We start from the raw sequence: 26464 nt of genomic DNA on the forward strand, positions 1-26464 counted from the left end.
AGGGTATATATGAGAACGTTAATAGGATGGTGGAAATTCTTGTGAATTTTGTGAGGTTTCACGTAAACATTTTATCCTATCGTCAACCAGACATATACATATATATATATATATATATATATATATATATATATATATATATATATACATATAGGTGCGGCCAGAAGTTACGTCGGGCGCTAAAATGATTTGCGACGGGGTCTAATGTTTTACGAGCGTGTCGCAGCCCCACCGACCGTGCCTACGCACTGCGAACAGACCAACAAACCGCACAAACACTTCTAGGCTTTGTGCTTAGCGTGTTAATAAGCTATTTATGTGGGTTTGCCTTGGTACCTTGGACAATTGCTTTAGATATCTGCGCAACGCAAGAATTCACTCGGCTTTCCGCTGGTCTTGTTTCTTAACTGCGGCTGTTGGACTATGCATGTTACTGCCCCTGATGGCTATATGGGATCTAAAAACAGAAAGTTTTCTTGCCCCCAAATTCCGGAACTTTTTTACTAGTGTCGCGGTGAAAACGTGCGCTGGAACTTGACAGAAAAAGCTGAAGTCCCATGAGCCCCCCCCCTCCCCCCCCCCCCCCATCGCCCTGGGTTGCACCACTGTCGTGATAGAATGGGCTTTAACAAGGACCTTCTTCACGCTTTTTTAGGACCTTCCAACATTTATCACCTCCATCACGCTAATTGCCGGAATACCGGTAATTAACATTCGCGCAATGGTGATAACGCTGTTACTGGGTTTGTAAGCAAGCATGTAAACACCTTTCATGTTGTGGGCGGCTCAACTAAGCCTATGCTGCTCTGTCAACATCCACGGCATCATCAAAGGTAGCAACAAGATCTTTGTTACGGTCACATGTTATGAGCGCATATCTACAACACAGTGTAGCAAAATGCCAGACAATTTGGCCACGGCTCATCACAAATACAGTACAAACGCAACCTGAAATGTCACGCACCAATTGCGCCCTTGCCTCTTCAGCGTTCCTTACGTGTCTAGCGTAGGTCTTGTCCAGGTTACAGATATAACAGCCGAAAAGTCTATAAATTGACTCTTGCGTAAGGGAGCACTTGCATGTCTCAACCATCTGCAAAACTAGGTTATTTTCAGTTTCAACACGTCCATGTAACATGCCAAAGGGAGACGGATGCCGAGTGGCACCAGCTGGCACAGTCACGCACAAACACATTTAAAAAAGGACGAGTCGGTTCTGGGTTTTAAATGGCTTACAAGAAACACTAAACTTCGTTGACTTCGTTGACCTGAACTGGAGCGAGGTAACAGAATGTATGGCAGTAGGTTACTATAGGCCAGTGATCGAGCAGTGCAATGTGTGCTAGAGCAGAGACATGTGAAGTGTTTGGTCCACCCGCTTAATGCTTTCGGGGTGCGATTTTGCTGTTTCGGGTTAGATTATACCACGATGCTCAGGCATGTGCTGGATGTTTTAATAGTAGGCCGCAACTACGGTCGTGGTTTCGTGTTTAGCATTTTTTCCATCCGTGCGCAGTAAATGAAGCATTAACCAAAGTGCTAAATCATCAACAAAAACGCATAATCATGAATGAAAACGCTTACTCATCAACAAAGGAGCTCTGTTGGCCTTCGAAACCATGACGTAAACGTGATGTCTAAATTACAAATTCAGGCTCGGCGTTACACGCAGGTCCCCATGACGCCAGCGTGCCGCGAAACCTGCCCGTCAGTCGCGTATTGCTCGGTGTGGATAGACGTTTCAATGTGATTCGGGTGTCTGCCATTTAGATGGGTCTATCTGAAGTTGTCATGTCTAAGGGCATTCTATGAGGCGCGATAAGTCCTCCTGCAGGGCTTCGGCTTCGATTGTAATGCAAATTTCATGGAAGCGTTTCACATCGCTCACGTCCTGACGGCAGCTGGTGCTGATTATAAGCAGGAGATCATAACTAACGGAGAAAAAGAGAGGGCAATACAGGATTCATTCCTCTGGGCCACAGGTCACCCGAGTTGGCGAGTTGAGTTGAGCGCTTGTTGGTTTGAGCATGAGTTGAGCACTTGTTTAGAATTTCTCGTTAACGTCTGTCACATGAAGGGGTGAGACAGCTCACGGTTGATTCACGGATGCTGTGTTAGCATTATTCAGCTGGTGGGATGATCATGGCTGTGGTTAACTCTTTGAAACGCGGCGGAAAAATTGGAATATGCCCTCATCTATCAGCACACATGGACCTGGAGCTCAAGGGTGTATGCAGGATCGGATAAGGCTTCATGTTTATGGGATCCTTGAATCTTTTCTGGACCTTCAGGCACATTTCTCTCCAACAGCATACATGGAATCCAAACTGTGAATTTTTTGACATTGCGGCCCGCACTGACATTAAAGGGAGTGCCAGACTGCTGGCATGAGACCTTTCCGGTGAGACCTTGCTGTTCGTCTGCCAAGGCTGCACTAGCCCGTGCGCACAAATGCTTGAACTCTTTCAGGGGGCCTTGCCGAGCAATGGGAGGAGCAAAATCACATGGTCGCAGGAGCTGTCCTGCTCGGCCACTTTCATATATGGGTGCTGCGTTATGTAATCAGTCACGAAACATAACAAGATGTGTCAATGTTTTTTTTTTCCTCCAAGAAGCAAAAGCGCATTGCCAGTTTATAATTTGAGGGTGGTAGACGTTTTGTAGCTGCCAGCGACGCATGCAACAGCGCTACAGACAAACAATGGTGTGTGACTCTCGCCAATATCATAGCCTTCTGTTACATTCGGGGTCGCGTAGCCGAATCGTCCGGGTGGTAAGCACATGGGACTCCACGTGGGAGCCCAGGCTCAAAGTCCGGTTGTGCCCTGGCCCCTAAGAGCTAACAAGGCCAACGCAGGCGCTGGTGCTCCACAAAATGGACGTGACGGCGTGCGTCGCGTTTCCCTTCAAAATAAAAACTAATCGATTCCGGTTTACCTTTCTTGAGAAATATGAGCCTATGACAATGCTTAGAGGCGTTCCAGGATTTTGAAAGATCCCAAAACAGTTCGAGAGGCAGCAACGTTACGACTTCCTGAGCGAGTCAGTAGTTATGATTAGAGTTAATATATGATTGGAGTGATATGATTGATATTGGTATGATAAAAGTAAATAGTGATGACTAGGGATTTAAGAAAATCAGAAATCTCTCGAGATAGCCAGAGGGATACTGAGACCTCCCTCTGGCCCCCGAGACCGCCATTCTGCCCAGAGACCGCCAAAAGACCGCGAGAAAATTTGGATGCCACTGCAATAGTTAAAGGCTCAATGCAATCCAGATAAGTTCAGCCCCGTTATTTTGTATCGCACCCTCCCGATGCAACGTGTTGTATGAGATGGTGTCATGTTGCTATAAATTTAGTCATTACTCAAACTTGATTCCATTATACCTCGGTGGGTTATATTGAACGTATGATTTTCATTACCGAAGCAGAACATTAATTGCCCTGCTTCGGTACGCAACTTTTGCGTATGCTTGATTTCTTCGTTGCAAATATTTACATCCAGTTATATCATTATGCTATGATCTTGTTCATGGTTACGCTAGTCCAAAACTCCATACAAGGTAAAACGTTTCTTTTAAACCCCTAATTCGATGGATTTTAAAATCCATTCCCGAAATAATCACACAGAAAGGCAGCACTTTACTGAGAACGCCAAGGGTACCAGGATCACTCCACAAAATAATTTTTAGATGATGCTTGTAACTATCGCAAGTCAGCTACAGTAAGAGAACCTCACATTGGAATGCAGCCCCGAAGAAATTAAAACCACAGATGAGGTAAAGGGAATAAAGAGATGGCCGCGAAGTCTCGTTGAAGCTCAGGCGGGCCGTGCTCCACTATTCACGTGAGAGTTAGGAGCTGTAAGGGAATCACGACCATCTGACTTAGAAGCTATGAATAAATCACGACCATCAGACCTAGAAGCTGCGAAGGAATCACGACCATCTGACAGAGGCTATGAGGGGATCACGACCGTCAGAAGAGCTTAGATGGCTCGGCGCCCCGAACGGGACAGGACGCCAACAGATGATCACAAGAACCCCGACAGAACAAAGAGGTCAACTAAGGCGTCACGGTCACGTGACGATTCGCTAATCCCCGTGTGACCTTAATAGGTCCCACACAAGTCGCATCAACAGGAAACAGCTCGTGTAGCCCCTGAAGATTGAGCGTGACTTCTGAGAAGGACAGTGGGCTTCAAGACGAACCAAACGCGGACCCTTAGACCTCGAGGTCCCCACTATGATGTGATTTCCAAAATATCCGAGGCAATCACGAGACCGAAACAGTCGAACATCGGAATGCAGAACCGAAAGAAACATTCAGACCGTGGACCGCGTATCCATCGCAGCTAGCTTGTTCCTGCCCTTCTCTTTGTTATTTCATGAAGGGCTTAGAACACAACTTTTCTACATATACCTCCGGCCGGTTAAAAGGATAGCTTATCAGAATTTTGTCCTAGTTTCCGTACGGACGACTAATGGTGGTGAACCGAATTCCTACAACGAGCCCGTTCTTTTGCGGGCTTCGTAATCGCCACTTTCTTCTCGGTATTGCAAGGTCTGCTGGTCTCCCAAGGGGGGCAATGATCGCTCCGTGGCTCAGCGACCCACCGACCACACCCAGGGGTGAAACTTTCCGCAACAATATTAGAGATGCAAATATCATTCTTGTATCCATTATTTCAATGCAATGTCATAGATTCAGTGTCAATTCTTTGAGATTTTGGGAATGCGGCCTCAGCCCCAACTAACAGTGAGCTGACGTTTACAGCGAACTGTTAGTAGAACCAGCAGTTGTAAATGAACCCAACTAACAACTGCACCAATGGCCACACCAAGAAGCCATCTACTGTTTACTCAGTATTATGAGGTGCCAGTATGATGCATGGTGAATATGAGCAACGGGAGCGGGAGACGTCACAAACATTGTCACCAGCCGTCGCTTATCTGGCTTGCGCTTCTAATCCCGACAAGCCTCAACCCGATGGAATCAAGGCGAGAATGTGTAAATTATCACCGACCCGACACTTCGTAAACGTTTAACGCCTCGCAACGCATCCACGACGCAGACTCACCTGACAGGCACGGCGCCCCTCCCCAGTCCTCTCCAGCGACCCGGTCACGCGGAGCACCCTGCCCGGCCAGCGAGGCGCGGCGGCCGACAGAGCAGCGTTCCTAACTCCTCTCAGCAGACGTGACCGCTCCAGAAGACGGCGGCGGCGGCGGCCGGCGACCGCCTCGCGGCACAGCAGAACAACACCGGCTGACCGCCCCGTTGGCGGCGCGCGGTCACGTGACGCGGCGCGGCCGGCCGCCGCCGCGTCACGTGGTCCGGCCGGGAGGCGGCGGCCGTTCCGGCCGGCCGGCGGATGACGGTGACCTGACCGGCGGGGACGGCGGATGCCTGACGGACGGCTGGTGGACACGGCCTCCTGCGCGACGGCGCGTGACAGACAGTGGTCTCTGGCCGGGTCAGCTCCGAGGAAAACACTTGCAAAAGTCAGGCGCCTGCTTGGACAGCTAGATAACTGTCGACCGGTGCGGAAGTGCGTGGGCAGCGATTGGTCGGTCAGCTGACTGCCAGCAGGAGGCAATGTCTGGCGCAGGTCGGTGACCGCCGGCAGCAGTGACGGACATTTGGAAAACCTGGTCACTGGTTTGGTAATGCAAGCGTCGATGCTCATCAACGTCAAGGGACGGTTCAGGGGTCGCCTTCTGCTGTCGAGATGTAGCACGTGTCTTGGGTCGGTGGACACGCCACAATCCCCTGCCTCGTCGAATTCGGGGTGGGCGGCGGCAGCCCCAGTGGCAGTCTCAGCAGCAGCCTCTACAGCAGCCTGGGTATCGACGTCCATCACACTGCTGATTGCGCTTGATGAGGCGGTGGCAGCACCACCGTTCAGGTTTGTGAGAACGTCGGGTGCTCCCGGCGTGGGGCGTCAGCACGGGCCGACGGGTCAGACACGACTGACTTGTCCACCTGGCGTCAGATAACAGGAACGCATTTCTTTATGGCACCGATAAACGTACAAGGCTGTGGACGCCATCGCAGCGAGAGACTAAGTGTCATTAGTTCGGAGCGTTTATGGCGCGTCGGGCCCGTATCGGTTCTCCGCGACCGTGAATAAGTTTAACTGGTGGAATGCTCGAGAGCGGAATTGGAGCACGAACAAGGCTACCCATGGTGATGCAGAGCAGCGAGCTTTGACGGGGCACAGGGGCGCACTCAAGAAAACAAATATCGAGGACTACTTGCACCAATAATCGATCACGAAAGGCCTAAAAGTTAACCGGCATTTTTAACTGTGTTTTGACTAGCCTTGCTCCTAAAAATGTGCTCAGTGAAATGTAAAGCGGAGAAAGGACGAGATCAATAAATATCTTTAACAAACTGAAAGTCGCTCAGACGGGAAGTGTTTTACCATACGGAAGGTTAGCTTTCATTTCAAAATATGAGCCACATCATTTTTTTGCCCCATGTCAACAGAAAGCCTTCTAAGGTTACGGGGAGCGAACAGAATATATTCTTCCGCATTCTGAAAATGTCAGAGCTTGACGCGCGCCATTACGTATTCGGCTTGACGGATCAATAAATAACTCCGACTGACAGACATCAGCCCGCGTTTTTTCGATGAGCATCTTGTATGCTCGGATGACAACACTAGCGGAGTTTTAAAACCGCTTGTTCGGTGCGCGGCTGGGCTAGCCAACATTCCACGTGTGATTTAGCGCATATCCCAGCACCAGCTAGCGTCAGCGAACGGACAACATCACGGGGCAGGTGATACCCAACATATCCGGTGGCGAGCTAGTCCAAAATAACTACCGATAGCTTGAAATATGGAGCTTACACTCGGAAGGACTGTGTTGACATGCTCGAGCTTACAACAGTTGCCGCAGCAGCGCCGAGAACGAAACCCAAGTGTAAGGAAATGGATGCCGGCCGATCAAGATAACTGGCTAATTTTGCGGCGTTGGTTATCACCTGACTTTTTGCTTATTCCGGGCCCATGTGTAACACGTACAGGTTAACGTGGTCCAAAGTTTATACCCTGATACCCAACACCAGCTTAACACGCGCTCGGGTGGGGGTGAATTTGACCCATCTCCCGAAGGTTTTTTCGAAATTGTTTGCAAACGGCGCGGCTTTGCGGTACCAAATATTGCATAGCGGTCGACAATTGAGTAGCGGATCGTGCGGTTTAAAAAAATAGATGTATCTTGTAAGGTTGCCGACCTACGGCAGGTCAAAGTCAGGCCATAGATTCAGCGAAGTTAATTTCTAGGGAATCGCTCAATCTGGTGGAACAACGGAGTGTTAGACGGAGCCATACATCCCTGAGATACTTTCTTAGACAACACCACAATTGAATGACCAAATTCCATTGACCTGGGGTCAGGTATGAAGGTCAGACAAAGTGACGCACATTCTGTGCCTCACGGTCGTCTCATTAAAGCACATTCATGCTCTTTCAATGAAGACACAGACATTCTAAAACCGCTTTTTACAAAAGCAAAAGCGTTCCTCAGATCCAGCGCACGGTCCCGCCCAAGGTGACTTCAACGACCAGTACTGCCAATCGTTACTGCTTCGGCCTGGACTGGCAGCGAAGCAGAACTGAAAGCGAGCACAAGTGCATCGGTCTTCAGTCCATGCTTCATGCGTTAGGCTATTAGTATTCAGCTTATCTTGCCACAAATACAATGGAACTGATGAGGTATACTCCCCTCCCCCCCCCCCCCCCCCCCCCAGCAACAGATATTTGGTGTCACATACACGCGGCGTTCACTCCACGCTGCACGCTTCGCCATGCACCGTACGCACGTGCACCAGCTGCTGAGGCTTTATAGCGTCGCCTGCCGCTCACCCTGGCAGGAATGGCGGGCACGAACGCAGTGCTGATACCACGGTGGTGTCACATATACGCCCAGACCTAGAGGACGAACTTTAGTTACCTAGAGGATGAGCTAAAAAAATATGGGTCGGTTTGCACAGACGGTCAGAGACGGTATAGCTGCGTGATACGTCCCTCAGATCACATACTTAAAGTACACGCTCTTAAACTAGGAGCATTTTAAGCAGATAAACGTGTATTTTCCGACCATAGGTCACGGTATGCCCATCAGACTGAGTAGGGGAGTCTAAGTAAAATCAACTTGTCTTCTCTGTTCGTGAAAATTGTCATGCATCTGCAGATTAAAGCTGTTTCATTTAAGAAAATGGCACTAATTGTTTCCAAGAGCTCAACGTGGACGCATCCGATTCGGATTCGTATTCCGCTTTCATAGCTTGGATGCTGGTTAACTTGTTTTTGATTTATGTGTCAGGATTCGTCACGTAGCCCGTTTTCGGGACCATTTGCACTAATGATCTGGCAGTTGTCGGGATCATTTAAGACTGATATCTAGTTGGTTGCACCGGTGTGCAGCAGATGTTTGCAGATGGACGGTCGGTTCGTGGTGCCATCTTTGCCTTGATGAACTCAGCATAATCCAAAAGTAAAATGCAAAAGTATTTTGACCATTGTCTTTTGTAGTCATTCCGGGAACAGCCTCCAGGGTTGCGTGGATGGCATTATATAAGCTTCGAAGCGCATGCACTGATTACATGCAACGGCTTATTTCTCTGTAAATGTTCATATGCAGAGCCACCCTTAGGCTATGGTGACGAAGGGCTCTAGGATTTCTATGATGACCTCGGAAATGAGTTATTCTTTGTCTTATGTTTTTAATTCCCTTCTGCAGCGTGGATGCAATGACAAAAGAAAGAACAGTCTGCGCAGAGCGCAAATCCTCGCTGTACAAACAGATCACTGACATCTTGAAGCGGATAGGTCCAGAAACAGTTCGGAAGCTGAAATGGTGCTTTACGTGCCCCCCATCATCCCCCCCCCCCATTTTACGTGCCCCCACCCCCCTCCCCCCATTGCATCCCCCATCGGTCGCGCAAACGTCCCGCAGGCACTATTGAGGTACGATGACAAATGTGACGACACGATGCAATGGAGGGGGCAAAAATGTCGAAAAACACGTTACGGATTACGTGTACAAACCATCGGCGAAAGGGTAGGAAAAGGTAAGCGATTTCTTTAAATGTGCGTACAATTTTCTACAGCCACCAGCTTCCGGCGCGTGCAAGGGAGACCCGCCGGTGTCACGGAGGCGTGGCCAGCTAGCGTCCACCCCCCCCCCCCCCCCCCGAGTCTCGCCCGACCTTGAGCACCACTGACGTCACGCTCCCGTCCGGCAATAGTGGCACATATCGCCGCGGACGACGCGCAATGATGACGGAGAACCGTGACGACATGAGAACCAGGACAACGGAGTCATGATGGCCTCAAAAGTGTGATGCCAGCTCGCATCGAAAAACGGCCGCCTTGGTGAGCGTGCGTCCGCAGAGGGCTTCTGCAAGATGCTACGTGGTGGTGCTGTCCGACTGTGCGCAATGGGCACTTGTATTCTGAAGTGGTACGTTTTCCACGCACTTGAACGTCGTGGAACAGCGCACCATACGACGCCTGCTTAAAAATGGCCACTTTTAAACAAGATGCGTGGCGTTAAGCATCGGCAATAAGCGCCCATTCAACTCTATGGCGGACGCCAGACGCGTGACATCTGCCACATAAGCAGCCCTTCGCAATCGCCTGTGTCTTGTAAAGCGATATCCTACCGCCATCACAAGAACACGCCAGCCGCTTGCAGCGACCGTAATAAGGCGAACATCACAGGATGGCCGTTACAACACTTCTTGTATCGATCATAGAGGCTAGGAATTAAATTACCCCACATTAAACGATGACCCTAGAGAGCCTTTAGATTAGGACACATTTTCGCGTGAAACTGCGCATAATGTCGAGCACTAATCAAAGTAAATAGCTTTTGAAGTGCGGCTTATTTTTCGCGATGGCAGAGCAGCTTTCTGTCCTGTCACGCGATGATAAGGAGGAAGTGTGTTGCTATGTCGCTAACGCGTCAGGTATCGACCGTCGTATTGACTGACCTACCTTACACCTACGTATTGATTGACCTACCTTACACCTACGTATTGATTGACCTACCTTACACCAGAGTTTGCAGAACGGGACATCCTTTGGCGCGTTGGCCTATCTAAAGCAAAGAAGACATGATGATTCCAAGAGTTACACATGCTCTGGATGTTTTGTTGACCTGCCGAAGATCATTTCCGTCGAAATACATCGTATTTTTTACCACCCATCGTAATTCTATGATATGATCACTGGAATTGACAAGTTACTGTGCTCCAGAGCATCAGTGTGTTGAGCTCGAGACCAAGCCCGAATATTAGGGCACAGGTCCGAACCGCTCTAGCTTTGCGAACATCAGTCAAAATTCTGTTCCCAGGAACTTGAGCTCTAATCGGGATGCACGTCCGTCAGCCGCAAGTTCTAGTTTTTATTCTTATTCTCGGGGCATGTCTGCTCACTGAGTGGCAATATATGTCAACCAGGTTTGATTCACGTTTGATCTGAGACTGCCGGTAAGGATTCTAGCACAGAGGAGAGAAGCCCATTTGGCGAATTCGTTTTTGTCCATCGCTATACAGAGGCTGCGAAATGGCGACATGTCAAAAAGTCGTGCCAGGAGGTGGAACTGGCTAAACGGCAAACTGCAAAAGGACGAAATTTACCAAACTAAACGTGTCAAAACCGCGAAAGGCCAAATGGCAAACCGCAAAATGAAAATGTGTAAGACAGTCGACATACCCAATGGGCGGACGGTTAATTTACGAACTACAAGATGGTGACACACCAAAGCGCGTTGACAAATGAAAATGGTGAACGGCTTTATGACGACCCGCTCAGGGGTCGTATTTGAATAAATAGCGACGTGGAAGCGTGCCAAATGCCAAAATGCATGCTGGCTGGTTGCCTGACTTCACCAATTTGAAAAAACACGGTGTCTTTTAAAACTGAGCCTTCGAATTCAACAGCATCGAATGTTAGACCGAGTTTTCGGATTCAGCACACATTCGACTACCGGAGTCAGCATTTGAATATTCGGAAACGATCGAATGCTGACGAACACAAATATCCTCAAAACTCTTCCTGCTTTTATCTAAAGAACAGGCACATTTTGAATGCCATTTTTAGATCTTCACTAAGTGCTGTTAGCTAGCTTTTATGATGTGATTTCAGCACTAATTAATACTGATTGGTAGCTGATATTTGAAATCGCCTGTCATGCGATCCTTACATCCTACTTTACATTCTACTCTGTCTTTACATTCTACGTTTTTAATTCCACGCCTTAGCAGAAAGTGCTGCGACTTGATTTATGATTTTTGGCGCTGAGGCAAAACCACACTGCATGCAATTTCCTTGAACTTGAAAACCAAAATGCTTCACGCGTTCCATCTGCCGCAAAATGTGATTCCCGTTATTACACCGGTTGTGCGAAACCGCAGCTTCCTTCCACTAAGAGCTACAGTAATTTCGTGTCCAGTCTTTAGAACACACGCAGTTTTTGGCGCTCTTATATAACGTCCGGCACTCGACCTCCAAAATTAAGCCGGAGATGCCATGTTCCAGCGCTCACCACCTCCGCAATTCTTGCCTTCGCGCCACACCCCACTCCGCACCACAAATTTGGAAGCCCATTCCACCACGCAAGGCAATTTCGCACCAGCTTCCGTGCCAGTACGTACCTCTGCGCGTTCCATACGAGCCTCTGGACATCAATAAGGAGAGGTCGGCAATCCAGCTGCCAGACTGATTCCGAAGCGACGCCGAGGCGGTGCGGCGCTACACTGTCGCGGAGAAGCACTGCCTTCTATCACACTGGAGCCACTCGTTAATATGCTGCGATCTTGAATTTTAGCATATATTTATTAGGTGGTTCACCGAGAACAGTACCTAATGGGAACTATAGACAACCCATCAGAAAAACCATCAGAGCTTTCCCATTGCATTAGTCGCTGCCCGGAGAGTAGTGAAAAAATCCCGTGCGCTCGGGGTCCTAAAACGACACAGCGTTTTGGGCGCTGTGTCGTTTTAAACCCCGAGCGCACCGTCTCGTTGTCGTCATGTCTTGCGGCGCAGATGTGTCCCGAACCAGACATCCCACAAACATTTAATAACAGATTTATCATCGTTGTCTGCAAATACATCGGATGAATCAAAGAACAAAAATCGGTCACCACTCAATTGACGCAGAAGGAAAGAAGCAGGGTAATGTCGCTGTCGGTAATGAGAGGCGTACTAGACGCAATGATCATAGAATATCAAATAGAAGCTAGCCATCACATGTCGCCATGGGAAAAGTGGTGCTCTTGCGCTTGCCACTCGACATTGCCATTAAGTTCCTCGTCATTTTCGCATGTCACAATTTTCCCGTATCGTTATTTTTTCAAACATGACCCCTAAGCAGTTGACCTTTGCAGTTCACCATTTAGCCGTTCGCCGTCCTGATATGTCGAATTTATGGCACGTCGCTTTCTTGCAGTCCGCCATTTAGTCGTTCGCCGTGTTTTCACGTCGTCATTCTTCCACGTCGCCACTCTGCAGTTCGCCACTTAGTCCTGATTTGACTTGTTCACATTCCGACTCTTTACACATGGCCAGTATGGCAGTCGTCATGTAGCAGCCGGATGAAAAGACATTCGGAAATCTGCGAGTCGGCATTTTGTCCGGAAGCCGTTGGCGAGACGAAATCAGTGAGTTAGAAGTAATATTACCGACTTCTTCCGCTTAAACTTTGAGCTGTGGTTCGATGCCGAGGCCCCTGCTTCTTTAACACGCGCTCGGGTGGGGGTCATATTGACCCCCCGAAGGTTTTTCCAGAATGGTTTCCGAACGGCGCGGCGTAGCCGCGTTAAATCTTGCTTAGCTGTAGACAATTCAATAGTGGATCGTTTGACATCAGAAATTGAGATGTACCTGGTAAGGTCGCTAACCTATGGAAGGTCAAAGTCAGGCCATGGTTTCAGCGAAGGCAATTTGTAGGGAATCGTCCAATCTGATACGATAACGGAGTGTTTGACGAAGCCATACATCTCTGAGATGCTTTCTTAGGCACCACAAATATTGAATGAGCAAATCTGCGTTGACCTAAGGTCAGGTATGAAGATCCGACCAAGGTCAAAATCAACCTGATTTATTATTCCAGGGCTTGCTGCATGAGATCGATTCTGGCGCTCATTTCGAATCTGTTGACAGCAGGAACCGCTTTAGACATCTTTCATTGACTTCTTAGAGGTCAGAACACGCCATTGACCTAAGATGAACCGGGTCGACATTTTGTTTTAGGAACATACTGCTGAGCGTAATCTTTGTCGCTTATTCAAATGCAAAACTTTGAGTAGTCTTGTACGATTTTGGTCACCATGACCTTGAAAAGGTCAAACAAGGTCACTGACCTCAAATGAGCTTGTGACCTTTTGATTAGAAACAGTTGCCTAGCTTCTGGGGGCATGCTGGAGACCAACCTGGAATTTGAACTTATTGACTTTATTTAACCTAAAGACCGTGACCTAGGAAGCTCAAACTTTGACCCAAGTGAGTTCATGTACAGGTTAAGACACTCGGTAAATTTGGTGTCTTTAGCTTTCTTAGTTCCCGAGATCTCAGGGGGGTCAAATTGACCCCCACCCGAGCGAAGGGTATCTAGCCGGTCACCCGGGCGCGTGTTAACTTGGTGAAAACTTGGTGAACATAGGTATGAGCCAGGTCCGACTCCATCCGATTGCTGGTCGTATGTTACAAATAGGTGGTGGTACGGGCAAAAGGAAATCTCAACACCGATATGAGCCATGGTTCAAACTGCGCAAGTTACGTCTAAATCAGCTGCGCATGTAAAAGTCGTCTTGCGTTGCGACTTCTAGGTGCCAGCAATCTAGCAATCAAACGCATGCTTATTTCGACTGTGATGAAAGTGGGACGCAAAAGTCATTATCGTACAATCTCACCATCTAACGCACAGAAGAAAGGGAAGCACGCATAATGATATGCACCTCATAGAGAAATGAGTCTAAAATGAGCGCGCGTGCGTACGTACGTACGTGCGTTTGCGTGTGTGCGTGCGCGCGCGCGTGTGTTTGTGTGTCAGCATGGATGTAAATAAAATCACAACGCAATTCTTAGACGGCCCTGGATCCGATCGAAATCCCATGTCACATGTGCTCTGTACGTCGTGACTTATTAAACAGTTTTGAAGAATTGTGCCGAGCTGTGAAACCCATCAGTCAGTCGCAGCAGAGCGCGAGAGGTAGCGGTCACGCACTTGCTAAAATTGGCCCGGCAGAGCTCTGCCGAAAGCGGAAGATCCATCGGGCGTGCGAGTCACTTGCTCTGCAGCTTTGTCGGATCCTATCTTTGACGTCATCACGCATAGGCGGATGCAACCTCACACGCCGATGCATCAGCTTATTGTCGCGCAAGCTGATACGGGGCTTGGCGTTGTCTAGAGACATGGCACGGTACTTGGATCAAATACGAGGGGTCGATGTCATTACAGTCTGGCGGAGGTTCGATGTGCCGGATCGTTATCGACCTCGACTGCACGTCAAAGGTCAGGTCATACGGCGCCACGGAAAATGAAGACATGACGTGGGGAAGCTTGCTGCCGAGTGGGGTCTGGTGAGATGGCCATAACTGAAGCGTGGTGCAAATTGCCTGTTGTATCCCCTACGTCACGAGGCACGTGCTGCTTGAGTGTATACTGTTGCGTGCCTTCGGCTCTATGGTGCAGCGGTCTCGGGTGAGTCGTAAACTGTGTTTGTTTCATTCGTTAATGTCATCCACACTTCTTTACGACTCCATGAACCGTTACATCGCTCAGGTGTCCGTGCGTGCATCAAGCGTTTAAGACACATTCTCCCTAAGGGACTTCTATTCTTCTAGAAATATGTACATGATGTATGTTCGTGCGAAAGAGTTCGTTAGTTTTCCGGAGGACCATCGACTTGATTCGAAAACAGACGTTGAAAAGGAAGAGTCTCTATTAGCCAAAGAGTTGCAAGACAAAGGTGAGAGAGGGGTTGGAAGGGCGGCGTCGCACACTCCGAAGTCGTCGTCGTCGTCGTTGTAAACACGAACGCGGCTCGCGTCGAGCCGCGCCGTCGGAGCCTGAACGTGGACTGCTCGGCAGGGACCGTGCGTCCCAGCCTGCGTGTCCTCATAAACCCTCGTGGGTTTATGGGCTCCAGATGGTGGGGACCAATCGGCAGAGGGGCCGCTCACACCCTCGCGGAGCCGCCGCCGCCGCGCCGGCAGCGACGGCCCGTTTGCTCGCTAACAGTGTATGTATATATGTATATATATATATATATATATATATATATATATATATATATATATATATATATATATATAGATATCTCATTTTTCTAGAACTCTTCTAGATTTTTCCCAACAGATCCTCCCAGAGCGCAGATATCATTCATTGTTTGTCAACCAGTAGCATTGTGACAGTGCCACTGCGTTGCTTGTGCTATCCATTGCATGTATAGGGTGCTTAACCTTTGGGGAGTGGATAAAAATAAAGTGTTGTGAGACGTGCACAGCAATACAGCCCGTTCCGTCATCCGACCAACGCCCAAACAGCAAGCTCTAAAGCCCATGCGTAGCTGTGTTATTAAGCAAAATAATCCAAGAGTGCATTTCACACATGGACAATACATAATTCACAACACCTGAACAGCGATCGCTCTTCATGTGCCTCTTCAGGCGTCCAACTCTGATATTTACTATGCCTGCTTATCGTTTAGCCCGACAAACGTCTCGTAATTTTCCAAAAAATTGACCGTATGCAAAACAGGAAACACCTTGGTAAGCGCATTAGCAGCAGTAGAATATTCATATTTAGTTGCAAAATTGCTCCTTCGAAAGCAGACTGCAGATTCGGGATGGTGTCTGGTGGTCGCTGAGATACCCACCAACCCACGAATCTGGCCCCCGTCAATCCCACGCAAAACTCAACCCTTTCCCAACCAGCCGCGTGCACGACCCACGAGCGCCCCCCACGGGCGCAGTCTCGGGTCAGCTCAGCCTGACCCGGCTGGCCCCGCGTGGCGGGCCTGCCTCACCGGTGCCTGGTCCGCAGAGCTGGGAGACGCCGCTGCGGCTGGCGGCGGCGGCTCCGGAGGAGGCTGGCGGCGCGGCGGCCGGCCGCTGCCGTCGCCGCCGCACACATGGCGGTCGCGGTGCGCCACCGGCCGCCAGTCAATAACACTGCAGCGACTGGCCCCGGCACAGGTGCTGCCCGCCACGTGGCGTCGGTACCGACGAACTGCGGTCGTCGCGGACGACGGGCGGCTGGGGCGACGGCGGGCCCGCGCGAGGGCGCGACAGGCCGTGACGCATCTGGAGTGTAGTGGTGCTGCAATGTCAGTTCCTGGGTAAGGCAATATAGTTGCAAGACTGTAATGCCGCAGTGTAGTAAAGGCGTATCAGCGGCGTGACGGTGTGAGACCATCAGTGTAAATGTGTCGGCTTTCACCAGGACGGTGTCGGGTCTGTGGTGAGCCAGTGTCGGGTCAGCAGTGTGACAGTATCGGGTCAACAGTGTGACAGTGTCGGTTCAGCAGTGTGACAGTCAGGTCTGCAATGTGACAGTGTCGGATCAGCAGTGTGACAGTGTCAGGTCTGCAGTGTGACACTGTCGGGTCAGCAGTGTGACAGTGTCAGGTCTGCAATGTGACACTGTCGGGTCAGCAGTGCGACTGTGTCGGGTCAGCAGTGTGACAGTGTCGGGTCAGCAATGGGCCAGTGTCGGGTCAGCAGTGTGATAGTGTCAGGTCTGCAATGTTACACTGTCGGGTCAGCAGTGTGACAGTGTCAGGTCTGCAATGGGACGCTGTCGGGTCAGCAGTGTGACAATGTCGGGTCAGCAGTGTGACTGTGTCGGGTCAGCAGTGTGACAGTGTCGGGTCAGCAATGGGCCAGTGTCGGGTCAGCAGTGTGATACTGTCGGGTCAGTAGTGCGACAGTGTCAGGTCAGCAGTGTGACAGTGTCAGGTCAGTAGTGTGATAGTGTCAGGTCTGCAATGTGACACTGTCGGGTCAGCAGTGTGACAGTGTCAGGTCTGCAATGTGACACTGTCGGGTCAGCAGTGTGACAGTGTCGGGGCAGCAATGGGCCAGTGTCGGGTCAGCAGTGTGACAGTGTCGGGTCAGCAGTGTGGCAGTGTCAGGTCAGCAGTGTGACAGTGTCAGGTCAGTAGTGTGATAGTGTCAGGTCTGCAATGTGACACTGTCGGGTCAGCAGTGTGACAGTGTCAGGTCTGCAATGGGATGCTGTCGGGTCAGCAGTGTGACAATGTCGGGTCAGCAGTGTGACAGTGTCGGGTCAGCAGTGTGACAGTGTCGGGTCAGCATTGTGACAGTGTCGAGTCAACAGTGTGATAGCGTCAAGTCAGCAGTGTGACCGTGTGAGTTAGCAGAGGGGACAATGAATGGCCTCAAGCTGCTAACTCAGCACCGTGATAGTGTCGAGTCGGCAGTGTTAGTCTCGGGCCAGTTTTGCGACAGCGTCGGACCAGTTGCAGTGTCGGCAGCGTTGGTCTCGGGCCAGTTTTGCGACAGCGTCGGACCAGTTGCAGCGTCGGCAGCGTTGGTCTCGGTCCAGTTTTGCGTCAGACCAGTTGCAGTGTCGGCAGCGTTGGTCTCGGTCCAGTTTTGCGTCAGACCAGTTGCAGTGTCGGCAGCGTTGGTCTCGGGCCAGTTTTGCGACAGCGTCGGACCAGTTGCAGTGTCGGCAGCGTTGGTCTTGGGCCAGTTTTGCGATAGCGCCGGACCAGTTGTAGGGTCGGCAGGCGTTGATGCGGGATCTGAACTGTCCCATAAACCAAACAAGCCAAGCGACTCTTACTTGAACAGCCATCAAGTTTTGAGACTGTGCGGCTCGGTCCAGGCCAGTACCTGTCTAGAAGAAAATGTTTGTGACGAATGAGCAAGGCCTTGTGCAGTCTTCAGTGACAACACGTGCTGTTCTTTAAAACATGTGGCATTCAGTTGTTCAGGAATTTGCAGGTCTTGCACGGCCGTGGGCGCATCCAAGCTGTTTGAATAGGGAGTGTCTCGCTTTATCGCGGCGTGTAAATAAAACGTGGCTTTCCACATTAAAGCTTTCTTATGGAGTTGCTCCAAATGGGTGGCATGAACTATTTAGCTTCAGACCACTCGCTAAGCAGTCTGAAACACGCGCCAGGGCTGATCCAGTTCATAGCATGATTTAACCACCGGCTTTTTTGATACAGGACTGAGACGGGTCTAACATGCCATACATTACAACACAGCCATCCCGGGTCAGGCTGACGCTCTTGGCTACTTGCCAGCTGACCTTTCCATGTCAGCTGTACCAGACAATGCACCCGCTCTGGGACTCGTACCCTTTGCCGCTTGGGTGAGCCCAACACATGATCCTGAGATCAGCGGGGGCGGCAGGCGACTTGCTCGGAAAAACGTGCTTATTGCAACAAGGCTGCACATATTCGAACGGAGTCGGGAGCTCGGCGATTCTGCACCTTCGCGACACAAGACCACAAATGCGTGGCGGATGGGAGAGCGGCTAATCGCGTTGTCAAATGTGTGGGCCTACACGTGCGGTGGGAGTCAGAGACTCGAGCATAAAAAAGGGATTCGCCTGTTTGGAAAGTTTTGCGGATTGATTCCTGGTCCCGGCAACACGGGCAGGTATCAGGCCCCGCCCTCGTCCCCGTTTTTCGGCGGTCACTTTCGATCCAACCATTTGGCATGGATCAAGTTTTTGCTGTGGATGTTTTAACCCACGTGCTTAGTTAATGTCAAGGACAAATTAGGTGCACTTTCTATTCTCTCGTGAAGATAAAGAGAAAGTGAGACCGTGCAGACTAGAGCTTGTCGCCCGGTCGTTCCGTAGCTTTGTCCTTGGCTCCGCCCACTACTCGTGACCCGCCTGACCTCCGCCGCCGTCGGTCCCGCTGGCACTGCCGTCCTGCAGGGAAGGGTCGGAGGGGTTGCAGCATGGTAAAATATGGACATCTAACGAGAATATACAATTGGTATCAATGTTTTTCAGGTTACTATTTAACCAGCGTCACCTGGTCCTCATATATTTCGCGTACAGTGCAGTGTATTGTTGGGACTTACGAGCGATGTAAAAAATAGTTTCGGCGAGTTCCAGCGTCCGAGCGCGCTGGAATGCTGCAACTATAGTTGTTTAAAACTATTATTGCTTTCAGCGCTCGCACGGTGGGACCAACGAATAAAAAACGGGGACCAGCTGCGCTTTTGACATCGTTAATCTGCTGTTGAATGAATTTTGAATTTACTGATGACAGAAACCGCATTATACACCTTTCATAGACTTCCTAGACGCCAGAATAAGTCACTGACCTAGAATGACCCAGGTCATCATTTTGTTTTCAGGAACATACTGCCTAGCGTTATCTTTGTCGCTTATCCAAATGCAAAACTCAGAGCGGTCTTGTATGGTTTTGATCACCATGGCCTTCAAAAGGTTAAAAAAGGTCACTGACCTTAGATGGGCACGTGACCTTTTGCTTAGAACAGCTACCTAGGTTCTAGGGGCCCTTTTGCGACCAACCTGGAACTTTATGTTGTTTGACCTTACTTGCCCGAAGGTCATGACCCAGGAAGATTACACTTTGACCTAAGCGAGTTCATGTACAGGTCGACACATCCTGTGAATTTGGTGTCTCTAGCTTTGTTAGTTCCTGAGATCTCAGGGGGGTCAAAGAGAGAATAATGATACCCCCACCCGAGCGAAGGGTATCCAACAGGCCACCCGGGCGCACGTTGAGTTGCTGCAGCAATAACTGCCTAACCCCACTTCCTTGCCCCCATCATTGGCCTCAAAGCTTTAGAGGTTATTTTGAGTTCATGTCGACGGTGTTGATGGAGAAGCAGATTGATGGCTGGTCAGAAAAATAAATCAGCGATTGAAAATAAATTATTATGTCGCAGATTCGCAAACGTTAGAAGTTTCTCTTACAGTTCCAAACGTACGACGGTAGCGAAATCAACACATCTTGGCAGTCCTTGTCACGAGGTATGCACGCCATCGAGTCAACTCGCGTGCCTCTGCGGCCACCACAAGAATCCAGTTGAGTGCACGCAGATCAGACAGCGCCGGATCAAATGATAGTGCGGGGATCCACTCTGAGCTCGGGGCGTGCGTCACGGCGGTCTCTACCCACAAGGAACATCTCCCTTGGGTCTGTCATGAGTGGAAGCCGTCTTAAGTTTCGTTTGATGCCGACGAACCTTGTAAGAAAAAAGCATATGATCCGGAACGTACACTGCAATGTTTGATCCATGTTTTATTCAAACGTTTTCGCCGACAACCGGAACCTCACGCGTTTTGACGCCAACAGTAGATGTGAACATCCGGCCGGTAGGTCAGCAAGTGATTGATCGGGAGCACTAATAGTGGCTGATCTCAGGGCACTAATAGTGACTGGTATTAGGGCACTAAGGCAACGCTTTTCCGAGGTCTGTCTCTGGTGCAGGCGCCGCGGCCCAGGCCGACAGCTCGGGTCACGCAGACATCGTGGACGTGTCGTGTGTGTCACTCTGACTACTCTCCACGCAAGTGTCGGAGTGTTTAGCCACGCTTCGGTCACCGACAGCGAGCACGGACATCCATTTTAGATATATTGATTCTAGTCCTACGGAAGGATTGAGACGCCGCCTTAGTGTCACGGACGGAGTAAGTGTTCCGGCTATCTTGCTCGTCAATCAGTACCAACACAGCAGACGGCGATGTTGGTCCGGACAGTTATTCCATCCGTAATTTACTGATTCTGCTGACTGAGAATGCTAGTCTGCTGTTTCGAGAGCACAGAGCCGACCACTTCCAGCTAGGTGATTCGTGAATTGCAGCGCGAACGCCAGCGGACCTCTGCATGCCATGTTGTCATTAAATACAGATTTTCCACCGCATCAATCTGATCCCTTTGCACGCTTTCTGAATAGTGACTGTCTATAAGCTTTAGTTTCGGTATCCTTTATGCGATGATGGTCAATGCTCTCACCCCTATCATTGCATCCCTCGTCCCCCGCCAGTGTCTATTGGGCGCTTTCAGTGCAATATTTCCCTGGGGACTATATGTATATATATTTTGTAGTGAGAAGGCCGGGTTCATGCCGTTGTTCATCCACGTGGGTCTTCAGCATTGATCGGAGTCGGCTTTGAATGCGGCCCCACTGTTTTCCCTGACATCACCTCTGGCCTCCAGCCATGTTCTCAAAAAGGAAACGGAATGTGCCCGCAACTAAAAGCCTTTAATCGGAATCGGTGCTTAATTCAAGACCATGAACTGTGGTTCGGGCTGGCATCAGTTCAGCCCACGCGCAATCAACTGACACTGTACGCTGGGGAAACCGCAAATCCAATCAGCAACCCAACGCTGGATGCATATTTCTGGTTTCAGAACAAAGCCTTCCGATAAACACAAAGATGATGATGATAACAACGATTGGAGATGGTGATCCATTCTTATCACAATGTCCACAGTCACGGCGGACTAAAACAAGCACAACGCATTTCTTCGAGATGTATTTGCATAAACATGAAAATTAATATCTTGCTGAACAGATTGAGTTCGCAGTAGGTGACAGACAAGTTAGAGGCGCAAGCACTTCAGAAGGTATTCACACCAAGATTTCGTTTTGAACGAAATAATCCTGGAGACACAAAATCATTAACATTTGTACACACTTTGTACACGCCCTGCCGCCGTGGGAAAACCCTTCCTCGCGTGGCATTGCAGTAACGACCCCCTCAGCATGTCCTGCCATCTACAAGATATAGACAGCTCTATATAAAACCACCCCGGCTCTTCAGCGACGCGTAAATAACTAACACGAACCCCCAAGGCGCACAGTCAATACTTCAGTCCTAAGCTCTACATATTTGTGATTCATGACGAGTCTAGTACGCAGACGACACAAGACTTCACGTAAGAATGAAGTTAAGAGCCACCGAACGAAAGGGGGATAGCAAGCCGAGAGCAAACATGTCACGCCCTCGTCACAAGCCCATGGATGATACGACCTCGGTATGTACACACACTGCACATGCGCGTGTTATCAACGAGACATTATCTACAAGTAAACTGGCAACAGTAATATAGCACTCTGGCAGGCGGCAGCGCGGCTCCGACCGACGCTCCCGCCAAGCAGCACACACTGTTAGCTGCAACGCAGGCCACCTGCGCACGGCCCCGCGTGCGGTGCCAGCAAACAGTTAGCAAAAATAGTCGAACACCATCCGGGGGAGATTCCACCGCGGAGCGGAGCTCGCCCGGCGAACGGAAGAGCGCGACGAGTGGCGGGCCGGCACGGCAGGCGGCAGTACTGGCGGCGCGGCGCTGGGCGAGACGGCCGCCAGAGAGCGCCCCGCAGGCGGGCCGCCTCGCGCCTGGACTAGGCAGCGGCAGCGGCAGCGGCGGCAACAGCAGCAGCGGCGGCGGCGGCAGCGGCAGCAGCAGCGGCGGCGGCGGCGGCGGCGGCCGTGCGCGCTAGCCGTCGTCGGCGGCGGCGGTGCGCGCTAGCCGTCGTCGGCGGCCGGCTCGTCGCGGTACTTGCCGGCGGCGATGTCCACCCTCAGCCGTTCCAGCTCGTCGCCGCGGTAGTGGCGCTTGACGCCGCGCGGCAGGGCGCGGCACGAGGTCAAGTTGAGCTCCTGCAGCGCCGGACACGCCGCCACCAGCCGGCAGACGGGTGCGAACGTGCCGGCCGCGCCGCACAGGTCCAGCTTGCGCAGCGGTGGCGGCGGTTGCTCCAGGTCAGGCTCGGCCAGCGCCAGCAGCGCCGCGTCCAGCGCCGGCTGGTTGCTGGCCCAGCTAAGGTCGAGCTCCAGCAGACTGTGCCGCCACTTGCGCACGATCAGCTCCAGCCGGTCGGCCATCGTGCGCGTCACCTCGCAGCCGGACAGGAAGAGGTGCTGCAGGTTCCAGGCGGGCACGCGCACCAGGCTCGAGTCGGAGAGCCGCGAGCAGCCGCGCACGTCCAGCAGGCGCAGCTGGTGCGACGCCTTGAGCACGCGCTCCACGCCGGCGTCGTCCAGCCCCCAGTGGCGGCCCTTGGGCACGGCCACGCTCAGCTCCTCGAGCGCCGGGAAGCCCTGGGCCGACATCTGGCGCGAGGGGCAGGCACACGCGCGTCAGCGGACAGCGGCTGAGGTGCTCGGCATTGAGGCCGGTGACGTCACCGACAACGATCACCATTGCTTCGCGATTAAGCGCAGCCCACTCATACGGCCATTGCATTTTTACACGTGACCCACCCACGCTAGTCTCTGCGTTTGCAAACTGCTGCGAACATCTGGTGTTGCGGTGTTCATGTACTGCTTATCAGGATCCAAAATTGGAGTCGGAATAACACGGAGTTCTGTCAGCACCGAAAAGAAGCCTTCAGTGGCCGGCAACAGCCCCATACTTGACAAGCAGATATTGTGGGCAGACCAAATATTTCCGCCGGTTTGGCAGCAGCGGAGACAGCAATGAAACCTCCGTCGTGACGCAGAAAGCTTGCCACCTTTCCAGACAGACGGCAGTTATGCACCGGACCACAGACGCAGAGAGGGACACTGGCTGCCTGCTGCTGTCCGAACCGTCCGTGTGTACGGCAGCCGAGTGGCCCTCGCCGCCTCTCACCTGCTCCTTGAGCGTGGTGTCGGCCAGCCGGAGCTCGGTGTTGGTCCAGCGAAGCACGCGCAGCCGCGGACAGCCGGCCTGCAGCCGCTCCACGCGCACCGGCACGATGTCACGGATGGCGTTCATGATGTTGGACAGGTCCAGCACCTCCAGGCTGGGACAGTGGTCCTGCGGGCGGCGCGGGCGCGCGCACGCCGTCAGACGCGGAGCACAGGCGGCACCGCACGTCAGCGGGCGCCGCAGCACGGCGTGCTGTTGCATGCCTATGCCATTAATCAAACGCAAGGTTAATTATAGGGACGACCTGACGCTATGTGATGCAATGCGAACACTCACGATCATATATAAAGGGAAGCACTTCACCTACTAAACCACGGAGCCAATTTAAGACGCTTCCAGAATATGTACGAAAAATATCCACCCTGAATCCATACAAAGCAGCATGAAACAGACATCCATAAACCCAAGATAGCCGGAACCAGTCGACATAACAACTCCACCAGACTCGTTAACACCAGGATCAGTCCACCGCCGCAAAGTGAAAAATAAGCCCTTTACCGATGCTACCAGCATTGCAGGAACAGAAACCGCCGCCCCACAACGCTATCCAATAACCTCGCCCGCCCATCGCCACATGACGTCACCACTTCCCCGGCCCCCGTCCGCCGGCCGCTCGCGCACCGTCCGCCGGCGGCACTCACGGCCAGCGCGTTGACGATCTGCTGCATGCCGGCCACGCAGTTGTGTGCGAGCGTGAGGCTGACGAGCCGCGGCCCCATCAGCCGCGCCAGCTCCTGCATGCTGTGCGGCCCGACCGGCGAGCGGGCCGTGGCCGAGTTGGGCTGCAGGTCCGACAGGTCCAGCGTGTGCACGCGCTCGGCGGCGCCGGCCAGCAGCGTCACCTCGTCGCCGGTGAGGCGGCGGCAGCCGGAGAGGCTGAGCTGGCGCAGCTCCGGACAGCCGCGGCACAACGCCGGCACCGTCAGCGGACTCAGCGCGCTCGACCAGCCGGCTGTCGGCGCACGGACGACGGTCAGACGGGCCGGGGGCCGGGGGCCGGGGGCCGGGGGCCGGGGGCCGGGGGCCGGGGGCCGGGGGCCGGGGGCCAGGGCCAGGGCCAGGGGCCAGGGCCAGGGCTAGGGCTAGGGCCAGGGCTAGGGCTAGGGCTAGGGCTAGGGCTAGGGCTAGGGCTAGGGCTAGGGCTAGGGCTAGGGCTAGGGCCGGGACCGGGACCGGGACCGGGGCCGGACGGCGTTCCGGACCAGCGGATAAGTGACAGTGAGATGATGACGCAGACAGAGGGATTGGCGCGGACTGAAGGCCAGAGAGTCAGGAGACACGGACGCGGATGTCGGTATGAAGCGATGAGTAGAACCATCGGTTCTGACAGGGGACAAACGGGAAACTGACACGGACTGATCGGAGACTCGGTTCGGACAGACGGGGGCCGGGGCGAGAGGACCACGAGTGTGCACGAACAAGGTCTCTACAATAATAAAGCACCGATAGGTCATCACGGACAGGGGGATCAGTCAGCCAGTTGGCGAGGAAAGAGCGCGCCGGGGCCTGCGACTACCATGAACCCACAACATATGAGTGAAAAGCAACGAGCAAGCTCTTTAACGCAAGTCCAGGAAGATATCACCATTGTCCATAGTAAATAAAAAGCAACCAAATAGCACCAGCACTAGCAAATGTCAAAAGTAAGTAACGCGCTCTATTTCTCAACAGACCACAGATATAACATAAAACAACATGCATCGTGCGTGGAGCACAAAGGCGGCACAATCTGCATATCGTAAGGTGACTTTTTTATTTTTTATTTTTTTTACTTTTTTTTATCAGTTCGGACAGAAGGAGGGAATTGATTCAATCACATTTCGCATGATGCTGTCACTGGGCATCAGGTCTGAAATAAATCATGAGTCTTGAAGTCACGAGCATCTTCTGTCTGAAGTGCATGAATACTTTACCCACCGCAGCGTGCAAACGTAATCTGAGCCGAATTACAAGTGGCACATTATAACCTTTGACATTATTAAAGGTCAACCCAAAGTTTAGCCTATACTCATGCACTGCCAAGGCAGGGGAAAACAGTTTCCAAAGCTTACACAAGCAGGAGAGAGTAACAACTGACAAAACCTTTTATCAGACTGTCTAAAATATAAGGCGATCGACAGTGACACACCTGGACCGTTTTGCTGACAGCGGCCCGCTGGGGGTCTACGTGCAGATCACAGTCGATGGAATAAACGGCGATCAGAATCGACGGGCAGGGAGCGGTATACCAAGCCCCGATACCAATACCAATCCAGTAAATAAAACATAAATAGGATAAAAGTACCATTACCAATCATTTCGACAGCTAGGAAGGTGCTGAGTTATCACCAATGTGTGGAGCAGCAAACAAAACGCAAAGACACATCCAATGGAGAAGTTTCTTTTTTTGAACACCACGAACAGCCTGACAGACGTACATAACATCAACGGACTGGTTAAAACCCCAAGCATCTACGTATCGGCCGCATTTTGCATCATCTGACCACGTGTTCAGTCATGCTCGTGCCGCCCCACTGTCGAAAGCACTCACCCAGATTGAGCTCCTCCGTCTTGGAGAGCCGGTTCTCGATGAGCCAGAGGAGCAGTCGCTCGTGCCGGAACTTGTCGCGGATGAGGCCCGTGGCCAGGTCGACGGAGCGCCAGAGCGACGGCTCGAGCGCCGCAGTCCGCCAGAGGCGACACACACGCGACATACGCAGCAGAGCGGGCACCGCACCGCCGGCGTCCCGCACCACATGACCCAGGATCTCTAGCAGCACGTCGACCGGCACCCGGTCGCC

At 51.7% G+C, this 26464-nt stretch overlaps 1 protein-coding gene across 1 annotated transcript in view; it reads right to left on the minus strand.

Annotated features, from left to right (window-relative positions):
* Window positions 1-26464, minus strand: part of LOC119100481 (F-box/LRR-repeat protein 6) — a 27545-nt gene extending 1081 nt beyond the window's left edge. The window contains exons 1-4 of the mRNA XM_037223572.1: window positions 26215-26464; window positions 24326-24636; window positions 23625-23792; window positions 22535-23104 (exon numbers count right to left, since the gene is read on the minus strand). Coding sequence (XP_037079467.1) covers window positions 22535-23104; window positions 23625-23792; window positions 24326-24636; window positions 26215-26377 — 1212 coding nt within the window. The 5' untranslated portion in view covers window positions 26378-26464. The remainder of the gene's footprint in view (window positions 1-22534; window positions 23105-23624; window positions 23793-24325; window positions 24637-26214) is intronic.

The sequence above is a fragment of the Pollicipes pollicipes genome, unplaced genomic scaffold (assembly GCF_011947565.3).
Source record: "Pollicipes pollicipes isolate AB1234 unplaced genomic scaffold, Ppol_2.1 Scaffold_4881;HRSCAF=5763_pilon_pilon_pilon, whole genome shotgun sequence".
In the NCBI taxonomy this organism is placed as follows: domain Eukaryota; kingdom Metazoa; phylum Arthropoda; class Thecostraca; order Pollicipedomorpha; family Pollicipedidae; genus Pollicipes; species Pollicipes pollicipes.